Genomic DNA, 12,041 nt, shown 5'->3' with positions numbered 1-12,041 from the left:
TTCCCTATGGGATTTTCCCATTGTTCGAGGCTACCACTTTTACTGACAGCCTCTAACAAACCGCTGGTTTATTTTATTATTAACTTTACTCCGGTAGGTTTTTATTGCCAGATCTTTGATATCATTTCTTTCTCGAGTCTTTCTCTGAAATCCTAACCCAGGTTGGGGATCCTTTGTTCATCCGTTTGGCGGGCTTCTGCACAGAAGCCCTCTTCTCGGTGCCACGGAGTCTGGGATAGACCGGATGTGTGGAAGGGGGAATAGGCACCCTGGACAGGGTTACCTAGGCAACCCGTTGCACTCTACCCCGATAGGCTGTGGGTTATCCCGCCAGGATAGCCATCCCACTGTGTGAGTGACAGCTAGGCTGTATGAATGGGGTTTTTTCTGCCTAAAAGCAGGGCTCTGAGGACTGGAGGACAAGACGTCGCCACTGGAACTAAGAAACCAGAAGAGGAGAGAAGCTAAAGACACCTGCAACGACTGAACCACCGGTGAAGCCCTGCTGCAGATCCTCACCACTTTTCACCAACAACTCGAGAAGATCTTTGCCTGCAGGAGTCTTCTTCCCTTGAGCTGGTGGGGCCAACCAGTTCGCCAATCGCCTTCCAGGACCTGCCCTGGTTGAATCGCCAGTGCCCTGCACTCGAAGAACGGATAGCCAGTCACCCGTTCACCACAACTGTGATTTAAAGGAGCGTACCTTTTATTCGTTTTGGCATCAGCACAGCTGGCTTCATCCCTGGGCAGTGCAGTGACTCCAACCTTCCTCCACACCGAGAGCCTCTCCTCCTCTTCTGGATCTCCCGAACTGCAGGAACTGCCAGGAACTACTGCCACCACTGGAGCCTCTTCCACTTTCAAGGTACATTGTTCCACCAGGCCTCCCGTTTCGTTGGGTACTGCTAAAGGTGTTTTAGATCCTTTACTTACCTACTGGGTTGGCCACCCCTATCGTCTAACATTGTCTTTTACCTTCTGCAACCGCCTTTTCAAAATCGTTAAACAAAAACTTGACTGCAGCTACTAGAACAGTTTGATCCTGGGCACTTTGCCTTGTACCACTGACTCTGACACAGGCCTAATGACTCTGGCTAAATCTGTTACAACTGCCTTCTCTAGATTGCTTCTCACCCAGAAATGTTTTGGTGCACCTAAATTCTTATAACCACCTTTTCCTTCCCCTTGTTAATATTGTGAAGTGCCATTTTGCTCGGTTTTAACCTAAGTATTGCTTATGCTAAAGTACTGCCTTGCCTAACTTGTTCACAATCCACTTGGGAAGTGTTGCTGGTGTGTTGTAGAATCTAAACCTGCATAACGTGTCCTTTCCCTCCCTTTTGAGAAATTGTTAGAGTGCCATTTCTGTTTGGTTTACACTGTGCCGTTTTACTCAGTTTTCACTCTTGCTCAAACTTGTCTACAATTTAAATAGAGTTGTGTATACTTTTGACTGTTTTAACTTGCTTTAATGATAGTGATTTGTGTGTTGAACTTAAGAGTGTGTAAAATATATATTATTTTTGATACAAAGCTTTGGTCAGCGTTTCCTTGTTCCATAGTACTGTAGTCCTATTGTGTAAACCCTGAATACTGCTCATCTCTCGAGATAAGTCTGACTGCTCAGCCACAGCTACCAACTAAATCTGTGTGGTACAGACTGATACCAAAGGGTATTTATTGCATATACCTGTGGTCCTAATCTTATGTAGTGCTCCATAAGGGAACTGTAGGAGATTCCGCCTAACACAATCTCGTCCTCATCAGCCAAAGAAATGTGCCCCACCCCTTCTTCGGCATCCTCTTCTCCGGTGTCTTCTCCGCAGGCTTATTTGAAGCCTCCCTCCAGTAAGGGGAGGGACACCCTTGCCATCGCCGGGGCACCCTGCGGGTCCGCCCTATGGCCTTCAAAAGCAACGCCACCACCACCTCGAGGGAGGGTGTCGATTTTGCCTGGTGAACTTGTCCTTCACGGAAAGGCTGGGTCCCTTGTCTGGTTTGGCTTTCTCCTTCCTGCCCGTGTCGGACACCTTGTCCTGCTTGGCCTTCTCCGGCTTCCCTCTCAGCTTCTCGGGGTAGCTGACTTCCTCTTGGACAATCCAGAGTGGTGGCTGGAGACCAATGCTGATGCCGATGGGGATAACGATGGCTCCCTCACCGTCGCAGGACCAGCAGCAGCGCAGACCCTGACGGAAGTGGACTCACGGTGCTTGGCCTTGTGTTGGGGCGCCCTCAAAGGACTTAGAAGCCCACTCAGCTTTCCCGGATTCGCGAGAGGCATGCCCGGGGGTACCGCCCAGTGCCTGAGGCCTTGGCCTGCAGCCAAGCTTCCAACCGTTGATGTCGATCCCTCAACGTTTGCTTTGAGAAGCCAGAGCAAAACACACAATCTTCCTCCTTATGTGTCGGGTGCAGGCAATACAGACACTGGGAATGTTTGTCATCCATGTACACATTCCGCAAACCACAGTCAGAGCCCAGCTTGGAGAGACGGGCTGTCGTCCTCGTCCAACATGATCCACGTGGTGTAGGCCAGCATAATCTTCTGGGAGCATCCAAGAAGAACACTATGAAAAACAGCCCTTGAGGGGAGCTGAAAAGTCAGAAAAACTGATCCCCTGTCAGTCAGAAGGATGAAAGATGGAGCACACGGGCTCGATTGACCGAAAAATAGAGTAACTCTCAAAAAGAGAAAAACGCAGCAAAAAGCTCAAAGAGCAAAGCACGAGGCCTCCCACCACTTGAACGTGCAGTACAAATCTGAATATGGCTGCCAGAGGAGGGGCTTAGGTAGACGGCACACATTGGCTGGGGGCAGTATGACCCAGAGCTCAGTGATTGGTTTATAGGAGAAAGACAGTTTAGAAACGAAACTGAAACATTTTTTTCTTTTACTGAGTATTCCCAGCCTGACGACTGGGAATATTCATGAGCATGTGAATCCATGCCAGACCCCATGATAGAGGAGAGTAACATCCTCTCAGTTACAGGTACTGGGTATATAGCACCTTTCTCTAGCAGGCTCAAAATGTACTGCACAAGGAACGGATCCAGAACTTTCAACAAGTGAAAGTTGGATGGTCCCAAGGGCTTTTTTAAAATGGGGAGGCCTGGGCTACTGTTTCCAACACCCACACATCTGAAGTAACATCCCGCCATTCTTGCCGATGCTGAGAGAGTCTGCCTCCCACCCGGAGTCTTGTGGGTGAAGGCCTCAGAGGTTTGCAGGCAGCTGAAGCAGCAGCTGAAGGTAAAGTAGCCATTGCTTGGGCGGACTTGGCACCCCTCCCTCATCCACCACAAGGGAATCTTCTTTGGCCCCTTTGACTAGTCAGTCCTCTCGCCCTTCCAACTGAGGAGTAGAAGAGAAAGGACCTACCCCTCAAGATTATCCGCTGGGGTCATATGGTTGTGGCTGTCTGATAGCAGCACCAAGGGATTTGCCTGCCAGAAGTCTGCAGCTTCTCCAGGCTTTCATCAGCCTTGCTGCCAAACAGGTGAGTGCTGTCATGTCAAAGAGCCTGTTGAGTCTAGACTGCACGTCTGCTGTAAATCTCGACTTTCTCAACCACGCAAACCTGTGCATCAGTGCTCACCAACATGGCTCTTCTGATGCTATCAGCAGAGTCCAGTCCGGATTGTAAAGACTCACACATAGCTTCCTTTCCATCTCTTACAAAATTCAGGAAGCCATCTCTTTCTTCCTCTTTGGGAATATGATCAGCCCCCATAGCTATGCAGTCCCACAGGGTGATCGTACATTTCGCTAAGGCCCAAGTGCCATTTGCAGACTTAAGAGCCATGCTCCTGGCAGAAAACACCTTCCTTGCTCAAGTGTCAAACGCTTATCGTCCCAGTCAGGTGGGATGGTCGGGTATGCAGCCTGTTTGGATGTAGACATAGCTGTCACAGATTTCCCCCCTTCTCACCTGTCTGTGTTGTTTGTTCCAGTTCTTCGATGAAGTCTTCTTTCACACCGTTCGGGTCTTGTATAACCCTGTGCGTGGGTCCTCTGGTTCCAGCGTGCGGTTCGTGTCCCGTCTGCAGGGTGCGTTCAGATGTCCTGGAAAAAAAGTCCAGGAAATGGCGAGGAGCGCACTCGGAAGGCAAGTGCGAAGGAAATCCAGGAATGCAAGGTGAGGACAAAAAGGGGAGTATGAAGGAGGAGGGAAATTAGGGGACCGGGAATCAGTGGAAATCGCTGTACGAACTACGGCAGCACACGTCTGACTATTGCAAGCGGTAGCGTTGAGAGGCGAAGGCCGCAGGGGCGTGTCTGCTTTGTAGAACGCAGCGCGTACAACGCGGAGACTGGCAAACAGCGTTTCACGTTCAGCGGCCATTTTGGGAGTACTGCTGAGTTCAGTCCCCTATGGGTCAGGGACCACGAAGTCCAGAAGGGACGCGTCCGGTGGTTCATGACAATTGCTGCGTGAACTGCCAGGCTTTCTGTTGTAGGGTGCTTCGACAAGTAGTCAGGGTCGATACTGAAAGGCCTGTACTTTTTTGGTGAGATTCTGATTTACCGCAGGACTTGACTCAGGAGCCTCCCAATTCGCCTCAACCCTTTCTTTGGAGGGTGACATGAAATGGAGTTACAGGATCCTTCTGTTGAACTTTGTCAAGAATGTCTGTCAGGTCGTCTTGCTCGAATGGAGAAGCAGGTCTGCCCATCCCAGAAAATCAATGACTCTGGTCATAAGTTGCCTGTACGAGGCATCTACATGGTCTGCCAAACTCAAGTTCTGGAGAGGTGTCAATACCACTTGCAGACTGAAGGTTTTCCTACAAGTCTCAACCTAGATTCTTCTGAAATAAGGACTTCAGGGACATTGGGAGTGCCAAACTCCAAATCAAAAGGTGGGGTGTCTTGGTCTGATGGCTCGTGCTCTCAGAGGATAAGGCTTTGAAGAGATCCTTTCTAGGCAAGAGTCTATAGGATTGTTCCTCTTTAGTGCATAAGGGCAAAGATGGCTTTGAGCCCAGAGGCGGGGATTTCTAAGCCGATTGTTTTGACGGTTTGGACATGGAAGGCGTGGATGGCTTCAACTCCACAATGACTGACATTGATGGCACCAATTTCTTTGACTTATGCACTGCCTGAGCCCTCAAAGGACCTGAACCTCGATGGAGTTGATGTTTTTTCGCAGAGTCGAGACCTGAAAGGTTCTCAATGGTCCTCCGGTTTGCATCCCGAGCTCGAGGGCATGCAGGATTTCTCCTTAACCCTTTCCTTGCCAGCTTTATACAGAGCAACAGGAGCATGTCTTTCTACCTTTTCTTTAGGGGGGGTGGGGGGAGGGCCTCCACCTCAAATTGTTTATTGAGCAGGAGTCGAAGATTTTGTTGGACAGGCTATACTTCTCTCTGGAGAAGAATCAGAGGAGTTGAAGGCAACCTATAGCGCCTTTTCTTCACCTTCTCGGAACAAGACTAGGAATGGTGAGACCCACTCCTAGAGCGCGACTGCTTTTTCAATATTTTCCTTTGAGGAGAGTCGCCTTGACTAATTGGATGATTGTTTCTTTGACGGTGTGGTGGAGGGGGATTTAGTTGGGGGCCTACCCGCCTTTAATTTCCGATTATGCTCTTTCAGAGCCCTACCGGTCATGGACTGACAGGACCCACAGTCCGCCGTCCTGTGCTCCATGCCAAGGCATCAAAGACACACCCGATGAGGGGCCATGAGTGACATTTTGGCACTGCACTCGTGACATTTTTTGAACCCGGTCTTCGGGGTTGGCGGTGTCGATGATGAGGCCGTCAATATCGATATTACAGTTTTAATTTTAAAAAACGAAGCATGCCGTATTTCTCAAAGCGTTGGCTAATGAAGTCTAACGGGAGTGAAGTCAACAGGTGCTGTGTGTGCTATATATACCAAAAAGGACGTCGACCCAGAGATGTAAGCCCTCGAGGGACATCAAGTCGACCGCATCGATGCACAAGACCATCTGACGAATTTTCAATTCCGAAGCAGCTAAAGCTTGAAGGGAAGAAAGATGAGGAATACGTGGAGGGTACAATCCATTTGAAATGCCTGAACCATAGTCTAAAAGGAAACCATTTTGTTTTTACTTGTTACAGTGCTCCAGAGACACCTGCTATCAACGCCACCAACATCAAAGAGCAGGCAGGCCCCACTTATGCTGCCATGCAGACACTCTTTTGACTCTACAATCATTGCACTTCCTGGTCTCTGAAGATGGCACAGACCAGAATCAGTGCAATCCTCGTCCCATCGAGTGCCATGATGGAGGTTCCCAATTCATCCAGTTTTGGTTTAGGAGGAAAAACAGTACTCAAAGCTCCATAAACAATGTGGTGCCAACTCCCTCAGATTCTGCTTTCTGAGCTCCTTGCAATCAAATGAAGTTAGAACAGTCTGGCTTTGGCCCGACTGTAGGACACTAGCCCCCCCACCCCTCAAGAAGCTCTGTGCCAGTCCAAATGCTGGCACATTCCTATAAATGTGGTCTTTCTACCTTTCTACAGGTCCTTTAGCTTGTAATCCTGAAACAGTTTTTGCAGAACTGACACCTATCATAGGCTCTGGGTGAAGCCCAACTGTGCCTTTGCTGAAACAACGGATATCTGAACTATTCAACCACAGCAAAAAGTGTGACTTTGAAGGCATCCTTCCCACAGTACGGCACAGTACAGCACAGCGTCCTTACACTACTGGGAACTGCCAGCAGACTGAGAAAACCTGCATACCTAGCAGTGAGCCAATCCCTCCTACCAACCTCCTACAGTGCACACTATCCATCCTCACCAGATCACCAGATTCAGACAACCTGCATCCTGGCAGTGAGCCAATCCCCCTGACCAACCTTCCACAGTGCACACCAGACTGATAAAACCTGCAACTCTAGCAGTGAGCCAATCCCTCCTGACCAACCTCCCATAGTGCACACCAGACTGATAAAACCTGCATCTCTACCAGTGAGCCAATCCCTCCTGACCAACCTCCCACAGTGCACACTATCCACCGTCTCACCAGACTGATAAAACCTGCATCTCAAGCAGTGAGCCAATCCCTCCTGACCAACCTCCCACAGTGCACACCAGACTGATAAACCTGCATCCTGGCAGTGAGCCAATCCCCACCCCCCCCCTCCCGGCAAACCTCCCACAGTGCACACGATCCATCCTCTCACCAGGTCTCCAGACTTTGACTTTTTCGTTTCCCCATCCTCGTCATCTTCATCCATGTCCACATCCTCGTCTTCGTCCTCGTCCGATGGAACATATTTATTCTGAATTACAGAGAACATGAGTTATGAGAGATTACAATGCAGCAGAACCAGTTTCTCTTTTTATGACATTTGCCTCCAGCTACTTCATTTAGTGAATAATTAAGTTACTCACCGTAGTGACTACCTTACTCCTAGTCCATAGTCCCCTTTCTTCCATACTTTTGGGACATTCCGTCCTGTGGAACGGGACCGGAGCACTTTTGTAAAAAGCATCAACATTTTTCAAAAATGTGTCCTCTTTCACGCGGGGTACCGCACGTGGCCATAACTCTGCCCTCCTTGGCTCCGCCCAGTGCATCGCCCATCAGTCCTTTTCTATCGCCAGGTCTGAGACCTTTAAGCAATAATAGAGGAACCTTATTAGAGGGGACGGCAGGCGGGCGTATGGAGGAAAGGGGACTATGGACTACGAGTAAGGTGGTCACTACGGTGAGTAAACTGGTTATACTCCTACATCCTGTCCCCTTTCCTCCATACTTATGGGAGATTCCCAAGCACTCCTTACAGGAACTGTGGGTGGATGGAAAACCCCTTACTGGAAAAGGTTCTTTAACAGCCAGGCCAAACTGAGCATCCGATCTGGAGCTCAGGTCCAGACAAATATGCTTACAAAAGCCGATGGGGAGGCCCACGTAGCCGCTTTCGCGATGGTCTCCCAGGGAACATATTTTTGGAAGGCAACGGCAGCCGCCTTGCTCCCCACTAGATGTACATGAATTTCCTTTGGGGCCGAAGACCCTGAATGGTATACGCCTCAAATACAGGCCGCGATCCATCAGAAGATGGTTGCTTTCGAGGCCGGCTTTCCCTGCAGATTTCCAAAGGTCACAAAAAGCGGCAGAGTTCCCAAGCTCCGATGTTCTGTCCAGATAGAACTTAAGGGCTCTTCTAACGTCCAGGCATAGCAGAACCCTGTAAGCCTCTGAAACCGGGTCTGGGAAGAATACAGGCAATTAAATTGATCAAATGAAAATCGGAGACCACCTTCGGAAGAAAGGAGAGATTAGTACGCAGGACAACCTTATCTTTATGAAAAGTAAGGAATGGATGCTCTACCGACAAGGCCTGAAGCTAACTTACACACCTTGCTGAAGTCACAGCAATCAAAAAGAATACTTTCCACGAAAGGTACTTAAAATCGACACTAGCCATGAGCTCAAAAGGCTTACGACAAGGCCGTAAGGACTACATTCAGATCCTACCTTGGATGCAGGTTGGAATATGGGGGTAAAGATGTAATAGGCACGCAAAAGTTGTCTTTTAATGACTGGATTCGTCATTGAAAAAGAGCACTGGTCAGTGGACAGGTAAGCGGCGACATCCAACAAATAAGTCCTGCAAGACAAGACATGAATGCCCGATTCTGCCAGATGGGAGACAAAAGACAGGACTATGTTGATAGTAGCCTCCCTGGGGTCCAGCTGCCTAGCTAAACACCAGTGGCAGAACCGTAACCATTTACTCCTATACTGAGACCTTGTCGAAGGATTCCTGGCTGCCTGAATAATGCACATGTTATCCGCTGACAAATTGAAACGCTCTAAAAATCTGAACTCGGGCACCAGGCCGCCGAACTGAACGATTGTGGGGAGGGGTGCCACAACTGCTGATCGCTCTGGTGAAGCAGATCGGGGACCAGTGGAAGCTTGAGCGGCGGACACGGATAGATGCTGAAGCTCCGAAAACCAAAACCTGGCCAGACACCAAGGGGATATGAACAGGAGAGAGCAATTCACTGTGTTCCTTAGCTTGCAAAGCGCCCGATGGATCAGAGGAAGGGATGGAAAAGCGTAGGCCCTCATGTTGTGCCATGGAATTTCGAGAGCATCTCCCAGAGGGGAGGCTCCGAGCCCGTTCCTGGAGGCATACAAAGGAAGCTTCCGGTTTGTCGATGTCACAAAGAGGTCCACTTCTGGAGTGCCCCAACAGCGAAAAATATCAAAGATGATCTCTGTGTTCAGTTCCCACTCGCAGCAGACCACTGCTCGTCGGCTGAGAGCATCTGCAATGACATTCAGCTGGCCCGGGATGTGTACTGCTACCAGCCAGATACCATGCTGAATGGCCCATTCCCAAATCTGAATGGCAAGATCCACAAGAGGAGGAGACCTGGTATCCCCCTGCTTGTTGATATAGAACATGGACACTGCATTGTCTGTGCGGACACGGACCACCTTGTTGACAATGTTTGGTTTTAACGCTTTCAGCACCAGGAATATCGCCAGGAGCTCCATATAATTTATATGAAGCTGTCTGTCCTGTGGCGACCGAAGATCGAAAACCTGGAGATGATCCAACGTCGCACCGCAACCCAGAAGGGAGGAATCCGTTGTGACAGTCAATAGTGGGCAAGGGTCCTGCAAAGGAGCACCCACCGACAGATTGCTGAGAGACGACCATCAAAAGAGGTCCTTCCTCATGAAAGGTGGAACCAGAATCATTTTGGAATCTGGATCCCCTGCTTGAAGCCAGGAGCTCCGAAGAGCCATCTCCGTCCGCCTCATCTTGAGACGAGCAAGAGGAAGAGCCAGCACACACAAAACCATGAGGCCTGGAAGCCTCTGGAAACACCAGGCCGACATGCTCTCCAACTGCATAAACACCTGACACGGGGCAAACAGATCCGCCATTCTGTCCCCAATCAGGTGCACTCTGCAATTGATCGTGTTCCAACGAAAACCCAGAAAAATCAAGTCCTGAGAGACTGTCATGGAGGATTTCCGCCAGTTCACCAACAGCCCAAGGTGGAACAGGAGCTGGAGGAAGAACTAAAGGTTGCTCGAGCCTATCAGTGGACAAGGACTGTGCAGCAGCAAGTCGTCCAAATACAGAAACACATGGATACCCTTTAGCCGAAGAAAAGCTGCAATGACAGACATTATCTTCGTAAAGACGAGCTGAGACCAAACGGGAGCACACGAAACTGGAAATGCTCCTCCCCATGGAAAACTGCAGGTATTTCCGATACGGACTCCAAATGAGGATATGCATATACGCATCCTGAAGGTCCACCACACTGAGCCAATCGTCCTCCTGTAGAGGACTTTATCTGACCGGGCACAATTATGTTGAATTACTCCTGGGGCAAGAGAAAGGTTGAACTGGGAAATGTCTAAGATGGTGCGCAGGCCAGCCTGGCTGGGTTTGGGCACCGTAAACAGACCGGAGTAGAAGCCCTCCCCTCGCTCCCCCAGGGTAACTGGTTCCACTGCCTTGAGATCCAGAAGCTTCTGGATTACGGCTCTGAGGTAGGGCATCCCCGACTGCTGGAAGGGGAGGATTGATGGGTGGGGTAGGGGGAAGGTGCAAGCGGAAGCCCACCCGAGCAATGGAGAAGACCCACTGATACTCGGTTATGGTCTGCCACATCTCCCAGTGAGACGCAATGCGCCCTCCCACCGGGGTCTCGTGCGAGCGTCGGAAAACATAATTTAGCAGACTACTCGGCGAGACCCCACTTGATCCTGAAGAGGAGGCAGAGGACTGAGCGGAAATTCAGCCTTGCTCCTGTTTCCGACGAGAGTTCCCAGATGGAGGATCGAACCTGCGTGCCCTCCGATCCAGAAACCCTCGAAAACCAGAGGAGGACCAGGCTGAGATGACATTCTTTGAGCTTCACCAACACGTACAGGGACGTGGCTGTTTGAGTGCGGTCTTTAGTCTTAGTCAACTCCATATCCGTTGGCCGTCAAAAGGCAGTTCCAGAACCTTATCCTGGACTTCCTTAGAGAACTTTGTTGTATGAATCCAAGCCTGACGAGGTGTCAACGCCAACCATGAGGCCCCGAGCCGAGGTGTCAACATAAGCCGTGGCCTCAAGCTTATCCTGTGCCAGAACTCTGGCATCCGACAAGCCACCCTTAAAATCATCCAGCTTGTCCGCTGGATTTTCTCCTCAAATTCAGATAGACCTTTCCACATTTTCATATTTGCCGCCGCTAAGATGAGCTCTGCGTTCGCCTGGCGCAACTGCAGGGCCGAATTAGCGAAGATCTTTCTCCCCAAGGAGTCAAGCAACTTTGTCCTCCTTGGCCAGAACCTGGGCTGCCGCTGTACAAGACGCGGGAGCCAGTCTGGATGTTAAGTGGCAGCCGCCACCACCGTGGAGGAAGGGAGCGGGCAAGATGCTAAGGCTACCTCTTCCGAAGTGTGAAGCCTATTACGAGCGTCAATCCACTTGTTAACATGAAGTCCAGAGTGTGGTTTATCCCAGACCTTGCGGACCTCGGCCAAAATGTCCCTCTGAAGGAACAAGCCGGTACGCTCCTGGGGAGACGAGGTGAACACCCAGAAAGCACTGCAGGTGATTCAGGTACTGGTACATCGAGAAGAGATGTCCAGAACCCAGTCATGGAACGCTCTAACAGAGCGGGGTTGGTCCTCGCTATCCTGATTCCCTGCGTGTCATCTGACACGTCTGGATCGACCTGCGTCACATCTGGCTCTGCCGAAGACTAGTCTATTGGGGACAAGGGAGGCAGGGCGGAAGGGCTGGAGGTGGGCCAATCGGTAGAGGTGGAACAGCTGCCGGGACAACCAGTGAGACAGCTGGAACCGTCGGCAGAGGAGCAGGCGCTGGAGGGCAGATTTACCAAAAAGACCTCTTAAGTACTCCTTCATGGGATCAGAGTGCAAGAGCCTCTGAAATTTTCCGAAAAAGGCATCCTCCGCCGAAGGTTTGGACATTGGCGTGGGAGAGGCCACTCAGAGGAGTAATTCCAAGGCCATAAGGGAGAGGGCTGCCAACAAGGGCTTCCTCCAATCGGATCAACATAGGTCAAA

The 12,041-nt window shown here is 50.3% G+C and overlaps 1 protein-coding gene across 4 annotated transcripts in view; it reads right to left on the bottom strand.

The window, feature by feature from the left end:
* The window catches only part of ABCF1 (ATP binding cassette subfamily F member 1), a 1,170,658-nt gene that overhangs the window by 774,476 nt on the left and 384,141 nt on the right, over nt 1-12,041 (bottom strand). For all 4 annotated transcript variants that reach the window (XM_069635350.1, XM_069635348.1, XM_069635351.1 and 1 more), the window contains one exon: nt 7,161-7,259. In XM_069635350.1, coding sequence (XP_069491451.1) covers nt 7,161-7,259 — 99 coding nt within the window. The remainder of the gene's footprint in view (nt 1-7,160; nt 7,260-12,041) is intronic.

The sequence above is a fragment of the Ambystoma mexicanum genome, chromosome 13 (genome assembly GCF_040938575.1).
Source record: "Ambystoma mexicanum isolate Mex_15411 chromosome 13, UKY_AmexF1_1, whole genome shotgun sequence".
In the NCBI taxonomy this organism is placed as follows: domain Eukaryota; kingdom Metazoa; phylum Chordata; class Amphibia; order Caudata; family Ambystomatidae; genus Ambystoma; species Ambystoma mexicanum.
The sequence above is the reverse complement of the archived record's forward strand: the minus strand, read 5'-3'. Positions and strand labels throughout refer to the sequence as shown.